General features: G+C 48.4%; 1 protein-coding gene across 1 annotated transcript; it reads left to right on the top strand.

Moving 5' to 3' along the window:
- The first annotated feature begins 8,733 nt into the window (after positions 1-8,733).
- Positions 8,734-13,065, top strand: FAM187B (family with sequence similarity 187 member B). Its single transcript, XM_006765048.2, has 2 exons — positions 8,734-9,463; positions 12,431-13,065. Exons 1-2 carry the CDS (start codon positions 8,739-8,741, stop codon positions 12,816-12,818), a joined length of 1,113 nt encoding a protein of 370 aa, XP_006765111.1. The 5' UTR covers positions 8,734-8,738; the 3' UTR covers positions 12,819-13,065.
- Positions 13,066-15,959: the final 2,894 nt, after the last annotated feature.

Here is a 15,959-nt window from a genome sequence, read left to right as displayed (position 1 = left end):
CCGACTAACGAGTTTTTTGAGATATGAGCTGTCTCTCAGCCGATTTTTTGCTTTGAGTTGCGAGCTAAAATTCGGGTTATGAGCCAGCTTCAGATACCCCACCGCTAGTTGGCGCAGCGAACGTCACAGTGAACGCCACAACATCAGCCCAGCATCACCTGTCTCTTTCACTTCTTGATTTGCATACGAGTAATTTGAGTTACGAGCTCTGTCACGGAATGAATTAAACTCGTAAGTCAAGGCCCCACTGTATGGACTTTGGTCATAGAGAACATTTTATGAACTTGTCTCATCAGTCTCTTACACTTTTCCCTGTATTTTTTCTACCTTTGCATGCTGCAGTATAGATATTTTTCTGTGGACCCTCTTTCATTTTCTTTCTTTTTTTTAATTTAAATTCTTTATTGTTTAAAGTCCTTTTCTTAATTATCTCTTCTGTTGTATCTAATAGATTGTTACCCTTTCTAGTGAAGTCTTAATTTTTTAATTCTAGTATTTTCTTTTGATTCTCTTATGTAGATTCAAAGTCATCATTTTGTCATCTCTTAGACATATTAATCATGTTATCTTAAAGTCTACACTTGTTATCAAGAGGATTATTATGACATAAGCTACTCGATTATAGCAGTAAGCAGAAATATCACCTACTTATTTAAAGAATAGCAGGGAATGCCCTAATAGGTTTGGCTCAGTGAATAGAGCGTCAGCCTGCAGACTGAGAAGTCCGGGTTCAATTCTGGGCAAGGGCATGTACCTTGGTTGCAGGCACATCCCCAGTGAGGGGTGTGCAGGAGGCACCTGATCAATGTTTCTCTCTCGTCAATGTTTCTAACTCTATCCCTCTCCCTTCCTCTGTAAAAAAAAAAAAAAAAAAAAAAAAAAAATGTCAATAAAATATATTTTTGGGGAAAAAAAGAAGAATAGCAGGGAATCTGGATTCTTATATGATAGCTCTTGAATTTTACGTTGGTCATTGATTTAAATATTCTAAAAACACCTTATGAGGCCAATTAAAACATTTTTTTCAGCCAGTTTGTGACATCTCACCTAGTTAAAATGAAAACTAGAAATGGGCTTTCTCACAGTCTCCCGATACCCCTGCTTACCTGTTTAGAAAAGATTCCCTGGACTGAGGAGAAAGCCAAAGAGAGAGGGAGAAGGCAGAGGGGAAGCAATAGGAGTATCGATGTTAATGTGGCTTAGATAGAGGGACTTTATACAGTCCTGGGAAGAGGACAGAAAAAATCCAGATAGTTTTGTACTCGTAGGTCTGAGAGCAGAGGAGATGTGCGAACAGAGAGGATATCACTCCTGAGGTGGTGTTGGCAGCATTATACCATAAAAGCAACAGTTTCAGAGCGTAAGCATAAAGCTTATGCCAAATACAACCTGTAGAGCTCCCCACATGGGGCAGGGGCATTAACTAAGAAGCCAGGTAAAGAGGAAGGCAGGATGTCTTAGCAAAGACTCAATGAACTCTGACCTTACCCACACACCACTCGCCCCTTATCTAACCCTCCAGTTACTCTGGCCTCCACCCTTTAACCAGACAGCCATGTCAGGGTCTAGCCCTCTCCTAGGAACAGTCTTTCTTCAAATATCCACATGGCTCTTTATCTCAATTTATTCAGGTGTTTATGAAACTTAACCTTCTCAGAGAGTGCTCCCAAAGAGCTCACACCCACACGCTAGCATCGTTTACTAATCAGCGGTTCTCAACCTTGGCTGCACATTAGAATCACCTGGGAATCTTTGAGGTGATTGTAATGAGGCCCAGAAATCAGGATTTTAAAAAGATTCCCAGGTGATTCTAATGTGCAGCCAAAGTTGAAAACCACTGGTTTGCTTTCTATCACAATTTCCCTGCTCAGTTTTTCCTTTAGCTATTAATATAGTCAGTTTGCATTAGTTGATGATTCCATACTTGTGAATTCACCTACTTGCTAAAATTTATTTGTAACCCCCAAATCAATACCCACAGTTTTCACAGTCATTTACAGACATGCACAGAGTGGTAAAAAACATTGAGTCACCTAACAACACACATTCCCAGCTGAGGCTGAACAAGTTGACACTCTGCCTTCTTGTTTTAGCTCTCCTACTATTAATAAGTATCCTTTTCACAGTCTATTTGGTGCCACTTTTTATTTTGCATTTTTGTGCTTTGTGTGTGTGTGGGGGGGGGTGGTGATTTTTCTGTTTAAAATGGCTCCCCCTGCGAAAAAATAAAATAAAATGGCTCTCAAAATGCTGAAGTGCTGTCTACTTGTAATGTTCCTAAGTGCAAGAATTGTGTGATGTGCCAGATAAAGAGAGTACATGTGTTAGGTAAACTCTATTCAGGCATGAGTTATAGCTGTTGGCTGCAAGTTCAATGTTAATGAATCAACAATATATATTAAGTATGGTGTCTTTAAACAGAAACACATCTAAAGCAAGATTATATGTTGGTCACAAAAAACTTATGACCAAAGGCTTATAGTACCCTAACCATGTATTTTTCCTAAGAGCAGTGTTGCAGTATTTGCTAGTTCAGTGACTTAATAAAGCTTTTGTTTTCTAATAAATAAATAGTAAAGTTTTTATTTTCTAGAAAAAGTTACTGTGAATAATGAGAATCTACTGTATCTGACATTTTGTGTTTATTAATTTTATCTGTCTCTTCCACTAGAACAGTGGTTCTCAACCTTGGCTGCACATTAGAATCACCTGGGAATCTTTTTAAAATTCTGATTTCTGGGCCTCACCCTCCAGAAATTCTGATTCTTTGTTGCTCATGTTGTGGCCCCACCCCATAACAAAGAAACATAATTTCTGGAGGCTGAGGCCCAGAAATCAGGATTTTCAAAAGATTCCCAGGTGATTCTAATGTGCAGCCAAGGTTGAGAACCACTGCACTAGAAGGTAAACTCAAGGAGGGCAGAGGCTTTGTCTAACTCAGTGGCTCTCAACCTTGGCTGCACATTAGAATCACCCGGGAATCTTTTTAAAATCCTGATTTCTGGGCCTAACTCTAACCTGTTCGCTGCTGTGATTAGAGTAATGGCCAGCACATGGTAGGCATTCAGTAAACATTTGTGAAATGAGTGAATGAAGGAAGATCAAGCCTGCACAACAATTATTTTAAATTTCAGAACTAAGAAGAATTTTTAGGAAAGGGTTTGGTAAGGGGGGGGTGATGAGAAAAATATTTATTTGTTTAAAATAAATTGAGACTCAGATCCTCCCACATAAAAATAGCAACTAAACTACAGAACCGTCATCATTCAGAACCATCGGATATCTGGCCGAATGGAAGTCCTACAACTAGGGATTTAAAGAAGCAGCCACATCTAGACTGATAGGCAGGGTAGATGCAGAACAGGCTGGTCCCACACTCACGTGTGCTGGATAAAAATTGGGAGGGATTTCTCAGCTGCAGAGGTACCTCCTGAGGACTGAGGGGTCCCAGCCCCACATGAGGCCCCTCAACCCAGGGTTCCAGTGCCAGGAAGGCAAGTCCCCATAATTTCTAGCTGTAAAAACCAGCAGGGAATGTGGCTGAGTAAAACAGTAGCTATTGGAGTCTCAGGCAGTTCCTCTTAAGGGGCCCATGTACAGTTTCTCAGAATCACTCTCTGAGCTCCAGCTCTGGGGCAACAGATCAAAAGGCACCAGGGACATATGGAGAGGAACCGAATTGTCTAGCATCAGGATGAGAGCTAGAGGACAACTTCTGCCAGACAAAAATGCTGGCAGAGGCCATGGTGCCTTTTTTGAGACAACCCCCATCCCCACTGCCCCCCTGCCACACACACACACACACACACACACACACAGAGCTGGCAGGCGCCATATCTCAGTCTCCATGAACCTAGCTCACACTGTTCACCCCACCTTGGTGATTCCCTGAGACCCCACCCAACCTAACTTGCAGGCCCACCCAAGCCATTTCCCGTGGCTTTTCCACACAAACTGCCTGCCTTGGCTCCTGCTTCAGACTTTCCTAAAATCTCTCAAAGGTTCAAAAATTGCAAACAAGCAGCATCTGGCCTCAGCATGCCTTTTACATCTTGCTAAGTGGCCCCAGGCCCAGCACTAGCAGCAGCCAGCCTTGGTATGCAGCTTGGCCTCTCATGGGCACCTCCTAGCCCAGCACAAGTAGAAGCCATCTGAAGATCACTCTGTAGTTTGTGCTAGGAGGCCCCAGGCAGGGCACAGGCAGTGGCTGACTTTGCATGTCCCTGGAAGCCCCAGACCCAGTGCACCTGGTAGATAACTTCAGTCCATGCCAGATTACAATCCTACCACCTCCACAAATGACACACTTAAGGGCTGGACTCGGAGAACACTAAAGCCCCACTGAAGCAAGTTCTTGTCTGTAGGGTCAGCTCCTGTACAGCAGCTTTTGTATTGTAGTCGCAGCTGGTCCTCACAGCCGATTGACCTGAGGGTCAATCCCTCCCAGTGATGCCAACAGCAATCAAGGCTCAACTATAGCAGGACAGTGCACACAGGGACACACTTGGAGTACCCAGCTCCAGTAACTGGGAAGCCTGTGCCATTGGGCCCTACAGGACACCTATAACACAAGGCTACTCTACCACATCTGGGAAATGTAGCAGCTCTACCTAATACATAGAAACAAACTTAGGGAAGCATCCAAAATGTGGAGACAAAGAAACAGGTCCCAAATGAAAGAACAGGAGATATCTCCAGAAAAAGAACTAAGGGAAATGGAGGCAAGCTAACTAACAGATACAGAGTTCAAGAAAATGGTTATAAGGATTCTCAAAGAACTTAGTGAGAACTTCATCAGCATAAAAAAAGGACATAGAAACCATAAAAAAGATCCAATCAGAAATGAAGGATACACTCACTGAAATGAAGAATAATTTACAGAGGCTCAACAGTAGAGTAGATGAAGCCAAGAATCAAACCAGAAATTTGGAATATAAGGAAGCAAAAAACACCCAATCAGAACAGCAAGAAGAAAAATTACTCCAAAATATGAAGATATAGTGTAAGGAGCCTCTGGGACAACTTCAAGCACACCAATATTTGCATCATGGAGGTGCCAGAAGAAGAGTGAGAGTAAGAAATTGAAAATCTATTTGAAAAAACAGTGACAGTAAAATTCTCTAACCTGGTGAAGAAAATAGATATGCAAGTCCATGAAGCTCAGAGAGTCCTAAACAAGATCACCCAAAGAGACCTACACCAAGAGACATCATAATTAAAAGGCCAAAGGTTAAAGACAAAGAGAGAATCTTAAAAGCAGCAAGAGAAAAAGCAGTTAGTTACCTACAGGGGAGCTCCCATAAGACTGTCAGCTGATTTCTCAACAGAAACATTGTAGCCCAGAAAGGATTGGCAAGAAATATTCAGTGATGAAAAGCAAGTACCTACAATCAAAATTATGTTACCCAGCAAAGCTATCATTTAGAAATGAAGGAAAGGATAAAGAACTTCCCAAAGAAAAGCTAAAGGGAGTTCATTATCACCAAACCAGTATTATATGAAACTAGGGGCCCAGTGCACAATTTGTGCACCTTGAAAGGAACTGTGGGCCACGAGGCTGCAGTGGGCACAGGGGTGGGTCTTGACCCATCCTCCATGCCTTTGCCTGGCCCCTCCCACCATGGCTCCTGGTCCCCTGTCTGCCAGCGGCCCTGCTCTTGCTGCTGCCACTCATTGGGGCTGGCAGCCGCCGCTTGCACCCACTGATAACGCCAAGTGATCGGGGCTGGTGCCAGGTGCTGGCAGTGGGTGCAAGAGGTGGCTCCAGCGGCGGCAGCAGGTGTGAGCGCCAGGCGGGACCACGGTGTGCAGAAGCAAAGAATTTTCAGTAACCATCAGAGGCTCGCCCTGATGACAGTGACCAGTGCCCGCCTTGGTCTGGTGCCAATGCTTACCTGCTCTACCATCCCACCGCAGCCAACGCCCGCCATGTTACGCACACACCCCCTGGTGGTCAGCGCACATCATAGTGACCAGTTGTTCAGTTGTTCCGCAGTTTGGTCTATTTGCATATTAGCCTTTTATTATATAGAACTAGCAGCCCAAGGCATGAAATTGGGCAGCAGGTGTGAGCAGCGGCTCTGGTGCCAGCTGCGGGTGAGAGTGGGGCCATCACCAGCAGCAGGTGCAACGTTTTAAATTCTACTTTATAACTAGGAGCCCAGTGCACGAAATTGCGTGGTGCCACCCACCCACCTGCAGCCCTGCCTTGACACCTGAACCTCTCCACGCAGAGCTCCAGCGCGCCTGGCCCAGCCCCCCAACCCCTCTGGCCTTCTATGGCTACTTGAAGCCCCGTCCTCAGTCCCTCGAGTTGCCTCAGGCTGGCCCCACCTTCTCTGGGCGCCTCCCCACTTCCACCTTGTCTCCATCTCTAGAGCAACACGGCCCTCCACCCCATCATAGTGCTGGAGGAGAGCGTGGAAACCTCCTGCCTGCTGTGCTGCGCTCCTTCCCCAGGCAGGTGAGCAGCAGGGCGCTCTGAGTGCAAGCGGTGGGTGGTGAAGGACTGTTGAGGGGGGCGCTACAGGCTCTCACCCCCGCCCTTTCGGGCACGGGGCCTCTGCTGGGCACCTCCCTGCTTCCACCCCATCTCCGGGAGCAGCACCCTGCCACACATGTGCAGGCAGCCTCCTCCTTACCTGTCGTAACTGTGACACTGTTAGGACCAGTTAGCATATTACCTCTTTATATATAGAGACGTTGAAAGGTCTTAGAAGAAGAAGGATTTTGATGTTCTGTTTGTGAACAGTGACACTGAGGTGATCTCGGCATGCAGGATTGAATTTAGAGAAGCAGAGGGCTACCGCTCACTCAGACAAGTAGCAAAGCCCCCAAAGCTCTCATGGCTTTTATTTGGGGAGTACAGCAAATAACAATGGAGTACAGCAAGTGACAATGAAAAACAGGTATGCCTATGTGATCATCTAAGCTAAGTTATACATTACACTATTGATTTCCTATGTTATACAAAACCCTTTCCACCTGCACCAGTGTACCCTCCCTTGAACTTTCCATGCCCTCATGGACTATCAGGAAAATTCTGCCTCTGAACAATAAGTCTTCTTTGCAAGACTTTGTTCTGACGTGGCCCGCTTGCAGGCCCCCACCTTTTCTTGGCAGAATGTCCTCTTCTAGTTAACTTCATTCCACTTGACCGGCTGGGATCAAGAAGGAGGAGAAGGAGGAGAAGGGGAAGAAGAGGAAGAAGAGGAGGAGGAGGAGGAGAGGAGGAGGAGGAGGAAGAGATAACAAATATGAACAATAAAATAGCAATAAATATTTACCTATCAACAATTGACTATTTAAAAAAACAAAATAAACTAGCAAGCAGAATAGAAACAGACTCAGATACAGAGACATTTTGAGGGTTGCTGGATGAGAGGGGGGTTGGCAGTTGGGTGAAAAAGATGAAGGGATTAAGAAGTACAAAATGGCCCTAACCAGTTTGGCTCAATGGATAGAGTGTCGGCCTATGGACTGAAGGGTCCCAGGTTCGATTCCAGTAGGGCATGTACCTTCCTCCTGTAAAAAAAAATCAATAAAGTATATATTTTTTTAAAAAAAAGAAGTATAAAAATGGTTGTTACAGAATAGTCATGGGGATGTAAAGTGCAGCAATATATCAATATACTCAATAATCCTATATAATAAAAGCCTAATATGCTAAGTGACTGGTTGTGTGGTCGGCCGTTCAACCAATCAGAGCGTAATATGCTAACGATATGCTAAGGCCACTCAGCTGCTTGCTATGATGTTCACTAACCACCAGGGGGCCGACACACCGACCAGTAGGTTAGCTTGTTGCTGGAATCTGGCTGATCAGGACTGAGCGAGACTGGCCAGACACCCCCTGGAGCCCTCCTGCAGTCCCTCCCCGGCTGGCCAACCTCCTGCATCCCTTCCTGGTCCCGATTGTGCACTAGTGGGATCCCTCAGCCTGTCCTGTGCCCTCTTGCAATCCAGGACCCCTTGGGGGATGTCGGAGAGCTGGTTTCAGCCCAATCCCACAGGCCAGGGGGACCCCGCTGGTGCATGAATTTGTGCACCAGGCCTCTAGTATTCTAATAACTATGTATGGTGCCAGAAGGTACAAGATTTATTGGGATGATCACTTGGTAAGTTATATAATTTCAAATCACTGGGGTATACACCTGAAACAAATATAATATTGTATGTCAACTGTAACTGAAAAATAAAAATTAAGTGGCAAGAAATAAGAGCTAAAATGAATTGAGTGATGCAGATATCTGTGGGAAGAGCCAGAGACTAGCATGTGCAAAGGTCCTGAGCCAGGAGCCCTTTGCTTTGTGTTCAGGGGACAGCAGGGAGGCCAACATGGTTGGAGGGCTGGAGAGGTAAGAGGTCAGAATGGTAACCAGAGGATTTATTCATCTCTCCATAACCAGTACTAAGAAGTATGCCCAGAACATAGTAGGTGTTCAGGGAAAACATGTTGAAGGTTTACATGTGACACTTTAATGCCAAAGCACGGGGGTGGTAGTGAAAATCCTGAACAGACAAATTAAGCTTCCTTCTACCCAAGCAAAGTGGAGGGCTTGGGAGAGAAATTAAATAGGGTTGTTCATTTGTCACAAAACAAATAGGGATTGTGACCTTACACACCCATGGGGTGTACTCCAGTTCATTCTGCTGCCCAGGGTTGAAGCCTGAGCTTCATGAGTGACCTCACAATGTCCAGGGTGGTGCCCGGCCCACTGCCACAGTCCCAGTCCACCATGATGACCACCCCGTGGCTGCTGCTCAGCTTTGCTGTCCCACTGCTGGGTTTCTATGTTCCTATCAGCTGTCCCCATAGCAAGCGATGCCAACGAGCCCTACTTTCCAACAATGACGTCTCTCTGTACTGCAACGCCTCTGGGGCACAGTGGTACTACTACTTCCTACAAGATGGGACCAACTGGCCCATCCACCCCCTCAGTGTTTCAAACATAGAAGCAATGTCTGAAGGCAGCATTCTCATTAGAAGTCCATTGCCATCCCAGACGGGTTTATACAGCTGTCGGGACAAGAAAGACATCCAAGTGGTGCAGTATGAGATTGACTTCCAGGACATTAGCACCCTGCACATTACACACAGAGACCTGGGCCAGAAGCCTTTGCAGAGTGAGACCCTGAGTCTGGGCAGCAAGGAGATCATCTTCACCCACTGGGAGCCCTGGCAGGACTGTAACCGCTGTGGCAAGCCCGGTGAGCGCAAACGCCTGGGGTACTGCTACATCCAGGAGCCTCTGGGGAACTCCGTCCCCTGCCTGCTCTACCTGGGAAATGCTAGGCTGTGGTCCAGCCGCATGCGACCTGAGATGCAGATAGAAGCCTGCCATGTCCAGTGTGAAACATCAAATGCGAAGAACATTGCCTTTGACATTGCTTTTGACAACTTCGAGCTCAGTGAGGAGTCAGGATCTGCATGGCTCACCTGCTTCTTAGGATCCATCTATAGGTAGAGGAAGTGCACACCAGCCCTGCCCTTGGCCCCTAGCCAGGCTCTCTCAGTCTGGGAACCTTCATGGTTAATCCATGGAGAGAAGGGCGGGGGGAGGGGTAGGAGGGGAGGGGAGGGGGCGGGTTCCCTACATGGGTCAGCCCCACAGTCTCTGCACTGGCTTCTTCAGATGTTCCTTTGGTAAGAACCCCCTGGTGCCCACACACTATTGCTTCGCACAGCCAGAAGAGCATCTAACACTCGGGGAGGGCTTGGCTGACTGTGCCTGGCCCTGTGCTGGGCAGTGCTGTGGACATGGTAGTCTTCAGAGTTCCTGCCCTCAGGAAGCCACCGGCCCAGCAGCAACGCAGCCCAGAGTGGTCAGGGTGGGGATGGGAGAAGCCCAGGCCAGTGGAGGGGCTGTACTGGGGGAAGCCTGGGTAGCTGTGGGGCTCTGAGGCCTCTGACTCATCTGGGAGGGTCAGCAGGCTCCAGAGGACAAGACAGTGGCCTAGGCATGCCCTTCAGGGGCTGCCTCCTGCAGCTCACACTCATGTTCTTGTCTTCCTGCCTGGAGCCCCTGGGAAATCTCCCCATTTTCCTTCTCTTCCCCAACCTGCCTGCCCCTACCCCAGTAATAAGAACTACAACCACTCCTGGTTTCACTGGGGATGGGCCTTGGGCAAACTCTCTTCACAAACCGCACCCTCTCCCATCCCTCCACTCTGGCCCCAGGAGCTGTGGACTCCAGGGAAGTCCATTGATAGGTGGGGAACTGCAGCTGGAAGGGATGCAGTCCTTGCTCAAGGAGATTTGTGGTGGGAAGTGGCAGTGCAGACCCTTCATCTCACACACACCAGGAGGTCCCCTTGCCTTCCTTCCCCCCGCACCCCAGTGGCAGCCCCTCTCTTGCAAGGGGAGAGCCATCACAGCCTCTTGGGGCCTCTGAAGCTATAGGCTCTGTGGAATCTGGCCTCACCACCTCCATCTGGTTTTCTCTTTCTTGTTTATTCCATTGTGACTTCTATTTCTCTCTTTTTTCTCATGCTCCTGTCATTTTGTCTCCCTTCCTCCTTCCTCGCACTTTAAGTATAAAAGCAATACCTACTCCCTAAAAAATACCATAGTTCATAAGTGCAGGAAAGTGCACTATGAATCCGTCCTCCCATCTAGACTGGGACACCTACTCCATGTCCTTTGCCAGACAAAGATTTCCCAAGTGCCAGTCATTAGGAACTTGAGGGCAGAGGCAAGAGAGGCTTCAAGAATTGCCCGTGTCTTTAGGGAGCCAAGTGGAGTGGCACTTGGTGTGAGGTTTTTATCTCAAGCTCTGGGCTCAGCTAGGCCTGGGTTCTGGTCCCAGCTCTGCCATTTTCCAGCCATGTGACTCTGGCCTCTGGTGTCTCTTTAGACCTCAGTTTCCCTGTTTGTAGGATAGGGGTTGTGTTAGTTTGCTAGGCCTGCCATTATAAATTATCACAAACTGGGTGGCTTAAACCAACAGCAATTTAATCTCTCATAATTCTGAAGGCTAGATGTCCAGAATCAAGGGGTCAGCAGAGCCTTGTGCTCTCTGAGATGCTGGTAGAATCCTTGCTTCTTCCTGTCTCCTGGTGGTGGCTGGCATTCTGGGCCTTCCCTGGTTTATAGCTGCATCACTTCAATCTCTGCCTCTGTCATCACTTGGTGTTAGTCCCGTGTGCCTGTGTCTCTGTGGTTCTTCTTCTTTTCTTTCTTTCTTTTTTTTTTTAGAAAAAGGCTGGAGGTTGCCCACAGGTCTCAAACCACCCTCACTAGCAAGAGTGGTTGGCAAAGGCTTGACTAGAAGGAACCGCTGAGCCGAGGCCAGCCCACTTCTTTTCTTTTAAGGACACGAGTCATATTGGATTTAGGACCCACTGTACTGCAGTCTGACCTCATCTTAACTAATTACATCTGCAATGACCCTATTTCCAAATAAGGTCACATTCTGAGATCTGATTAAAACCTCACTATCCAACTCAGTACAGAGGTCTTGCTGGCCCTGGCCTCATGGGTTCATTGTGATGTCTAAGGGGACAGATGACTGGGAAGACACAACAGTGTCTGACAAACCGCTCCACACTGATAGATGTCACTGCTTGTATGATTATTGGCCCTGCCAATGTTGTCTTCTAAGTGTCCCCTCTGTTCCTCACACAATGGGTGCGTTTTATGCCTGATCGCTTATTTGCTTTCCAAATTATTCACTTAAAATGCTATTCAGTTACCACTGAGTGTGTTTATAAACCAAGCACTGTTCTAGGTACCTGGGATGCAGTGCAAAACAAAACTGAAACAGATTCCTGCCCTCGTGGAGCGATAAGCGATCACATGAATAAAATACTCAGTATTTAAGGCGGTGATAAGGGCAGTGAGGGAGGAATGGGAGTGGGTGAGGTGAAAATTTCAAATAAGGAGGTCAGAGAAGGCGTCTCTGAGAAGGTACGTGTCTCTGAGAAGGTATGTGAGGGAGCCAAGAGCGCTGAGGGAGTGTTCCAGGCAGAGGGAGCACTGCGGGCAAAGACCGGAGGCAGGACCCTGTCCAGCATGTCAGAGAAGCATCAAGGAGGCCAGTGTGGCTGGGGCAGAGGAGAGGGAAGAGTGGAGGAGACAAAGCCAAGCAGGTACAGGGGCCACAAATCACTTAGACGAGCAAGCACTCTCGCTAATACCTCTGAATAAACTCTGAGGTAGTTACAATTACAACCCCCCAGGGTTCAGATGGGGAAATGTAAGCTCAGACAGCTGGAGCCTTTGGCCAAGTCGCCCACTCAGTAAGGGGTAGGGCTCCAAAAACTCTCAGCCGTCCTGCCCCCACCCTCCCCTTGCTCCCTGCTCAATAGTGCTCCCCCCCGGGGGGGGGGTGCTGTCTGCTGTCCCCGGGGAGGGGCTGCTGTCCCCACCTCCCGCGGACACTTGTCCTGTCCTCCCTGGGGGCTGCGCTGACCTTGCCCTCTTCTGCAGGCCCGTCATCTGGGAAGCCGACAACAGGTCCCTGACCTGGCAGGGCCAGCTCTCCGGCCAGGACCTGAGCACCGTCCTGGACCCTGCTACCGGGGGCAGGCGGCTGCAGGTCTTCCGGCCAGCCATTTACAAGTGCTTCGTGTACCAGGAGCTCGTGGCTCGATTCAACCCCAGGCCCCATGTGGATACGATGGAGGTTCTGCAGAGAGAGAAAGCTAGACAACAGCGAGAGGCAGGGGAGGCCTGGAAGGGGAAGGCCAGCTATTCCCTCCTCAAGGGCCTGCAGCTGCTGCTGGTGGGCACCATGCTGAGCCTGCTCGGGATGCTGCTCAAGCTCCTCTGCCCTTCACGGAGTAAAAGAAGAAAACAGGTGCTTCTGGTGAAATAAAGTGAGCCTGCGGTCCTCAGGAGACCTGGCCTCCTGTGCCTTCGTCACCTCAACTGTCCTTTCCCCAGCCTCTGCCCTGTGCCTGCCCCACACCACACTCCGAAGGCATAGGGCCAAATACCCGTGGCCACAGCTAAGAGTGACTGCACTCTTCCCTGCTCCAGGTTCTGCTGTTAACTCATTAGCAATCCCCATTCCACAGATGAGAAACTGAGACAAGAAGGCTACCTGGCTAGTCATTGGAAGAGGGGGGCGGGGGGCTCCAGTTCAAACCCAGGTTGCCTGGCTCAAGCCCTGTATTCCTCACAAGGGAAACAGGAGGGTAGAATGAGGCCACTGGGGTAGGAATGCCTGGGGTTGGTAAACTGTAACCGCCTCACTCACTGCACTCTCCTAAGGACAAGGACTAAGACAGGGAGGGGAGTGGGTAACCTCAGTCTCCCCAGATCTGCCCTGGTCCGCTGCCTTTCCTTGCCTGCCCCTTGCCCCACCCTGCCCCAACTGTACCTATGGCCTTTCAGCTTCCCCATCTCTCTCCAAGTCAGAAGGTGCTGCCACAGGGGTGGCCTGGGATAGTGGGACACACACCACCTTTCTTGTCTTGCAGTGGAGAGAGCCCCTTCAGACCCCAAATGGAGACAGGTCCCTCCACCAGGGACCTGTGGGTCCAGGCAGCCCACAGAAATCACTGGGACTAACTATTCCAGAAATTATATATACTGTTTGGCAGAGTGAAAGAGTGAGCAATAAAATATTAATGCCTGTGAAATTCATTGCCCTGATAGTTCATTGTAAAGCAACTACAGAACAGATCTGAAGCTTCCAGCACAGGATTTCTGTCACTGAGGAGAGCTCACCCCTCACATACCAGGCACTTTTGCCAAAACACGTAAGGTTTCATGTGGTGCCCAGAGACCAAGGGGTCTTGTAGAATGGGGGATGTTCATGGAGACTTAAAGGGGATCCAGTGGGAAGCAGAGGCAGAGAACAACAATGATAATAATAGCAAATATTTGTGGACTCCCTGGCGTGGTCAAAACTCAAACCCTTCAAAAACATTATATCCTAACAGCCACCCATGAGGCTGCAGTTGGGAAGGGGCCAGTGATGGGAGTGAAAGACAACATCTGAGCTCCCTCCCCTACTGGCTCCCAGCAGCCCCTAGTATTTAGTGGCTAGAGGTGAAGCAGCTAGAGCCAAACCTGGTCTGATTCCCAGGCCTATGACTGAAGGTCGCATAATCCACACCCAAAGCTGCGGTGCCCACTGTGGCACAGGAAACTTAAGGTGGCACTAATGATTTCCATCTCCCAGAGTCCCCACCTTAGTGTGATTCCCTCCCCTTCCGTGTGGACATCTGTGACACTTTGAACCTATAGGACAGAGGTGGGGAACCTTTTTTCTGCTGAGGGCCATTTGGATATTTATAATACCACTAGAGGCCTTGTGCATGGATTTGTGCACTGGTAGGGTCCCTCAGCCTGGCCCGCGCCCTCTCACAACCCGGGACCCCTTGGGGAATGTCGGACTGCTAGTTTCAGCCCAATCCCTACCAGACCGACATCCCCTGAGGGATGTAGTAGTGCATGAAGCAGTAGGTGACTGCGGAAGAGCCCATGCCACTCCACTCATCCCAGCCCCACTGCCCCTGATGCTACCGCTAGGTAAGCTCGCTAAGTGGCGCTCCTGCTGTGGGAGTGCACTGACCACCAGGGGGCAGCTCCTGCATTGAGTGTCTGCCCCCTGATGGTCAGTGCGCATCATAGCAACTCGTCAACCAGTCCTTCGGTTCTTGGGTCGTTCAGTTGCTTAGGCTTTTATATATATAGATTCTCAGGCTGTACAAAATTACCAACTTAAAAATTAGCCTGCTATATTTGATCAAACATTTAGTTAACTCACCCCTAATGCCTTGGCAGGGCCAGACCAAATTATTTCATGGGCCTTATATGGGGCCGGACATTCCGCACCCCTGTTATAGAATATGGTGACGGTATTGGGATGTCACTCTCTTGATTGGGTTATACCACATAAGCTTTTGTCTTAGCCAACTGGAGCTAGACAGGCTGGCTAGCTTGATGGCGTCAGCAGCATGCTAAGGAAGCCCACATGGCAGGGAGCTAAGGGCAGCCTCTGGGGCAGTGGTTCTCAACCTTCTGGCCCTTTAAATACAGTTCCTCATGTTGTGACCCAACCATAAAATTATTTTCATTGCTACTTCATAACTGTAAATGTTGCTACTGTTATGAATCATAATGTAAATTTCTGATATGCAGGATGGTCTTAGGTGACCCCTGTGAAAGGGTCATTCAACTGCCAAAGGGGTTGCAATCCACAGGTTGATAACCACTGCTCTAGGGGCTGCAAGTAGCCTTTAGAACCTGAGGGTGACAGTCAGCAAAAAGCCAGGTCCCAGTCACAGAGCTATAAAGAAATAAACTCTGTACCCCACCTGAATGAGATCAGAGGCAGATTGTTTTCCAGTCAGTCTCCAAATGAGAATATAGCCTGACCAACACCTTGACTGCAGCCTTGGGAGATCCTTGGGAGCAGAGGATTCCTGACACACAGAATCTGAGGAATCATGAATATGTATTGCTTTAAGCTCCCAAATGTGTAGCAATTTGTTATGCAGCAATAGGCAACTAATACAACCACTCATACCCCTCAACCTACCCTGAAGGCTCTTGCAGCTTCAGCAGTTACATGGATGGTTCCTGCAGGCACCATTGGCTTCTAATCTCCCCTCAGGAGCTTGCTGGGCCAGGCATTGGGGTGTGGCACTAGCAACCAAGTAGTTGGTGCCCCCAGAATCAATCCTTGCCACAAGGAATGGGAGTGAAGGATAGACATCCAGCTTCCCCAGCCCTGGATGTTCAACACTTCCCACAGTCAGAGGTTGCCTAGCAACACTGAGCTTCAGGTGGGTACTGTGGCAACCGTCTCATTAAAGCACCGTTATCAGCTCGCCTTCCCCCCTGCCTTTCTGCTTCCCCAAATTATATTTTTTTAGCCCCACATTCCCTTTCTATCTCCTGGGACTCTGAGGACATAGATTTTGGGCCTGCTATTGTCTCATGGGTTCCTAATCCTTTGTTCATTTTCCTCCAATCTTCTCTGTTGTTCCAGAATGTTTACTGA

This window comes from Myotis davidii, unplaced genomic scaffold (genome assembly GCF_000327345.1).
Source record: "Myotis davidii unplaced genomic scaffold, ASM32734v1 scaffold681, whole genome shotgun sequence".
Classification (NCBI taxonomy): Eukaryota; Metazoa; Chordata; class Mammalia; order Chiroptera; family Vespertilionidae; genus Myotis; species Myotis davidii.
The sequence above is the reverse complement of the archived record's forward strand: the minus strand, read 5'-3'. Positions and strand labels throughout refer to the sequence as shown.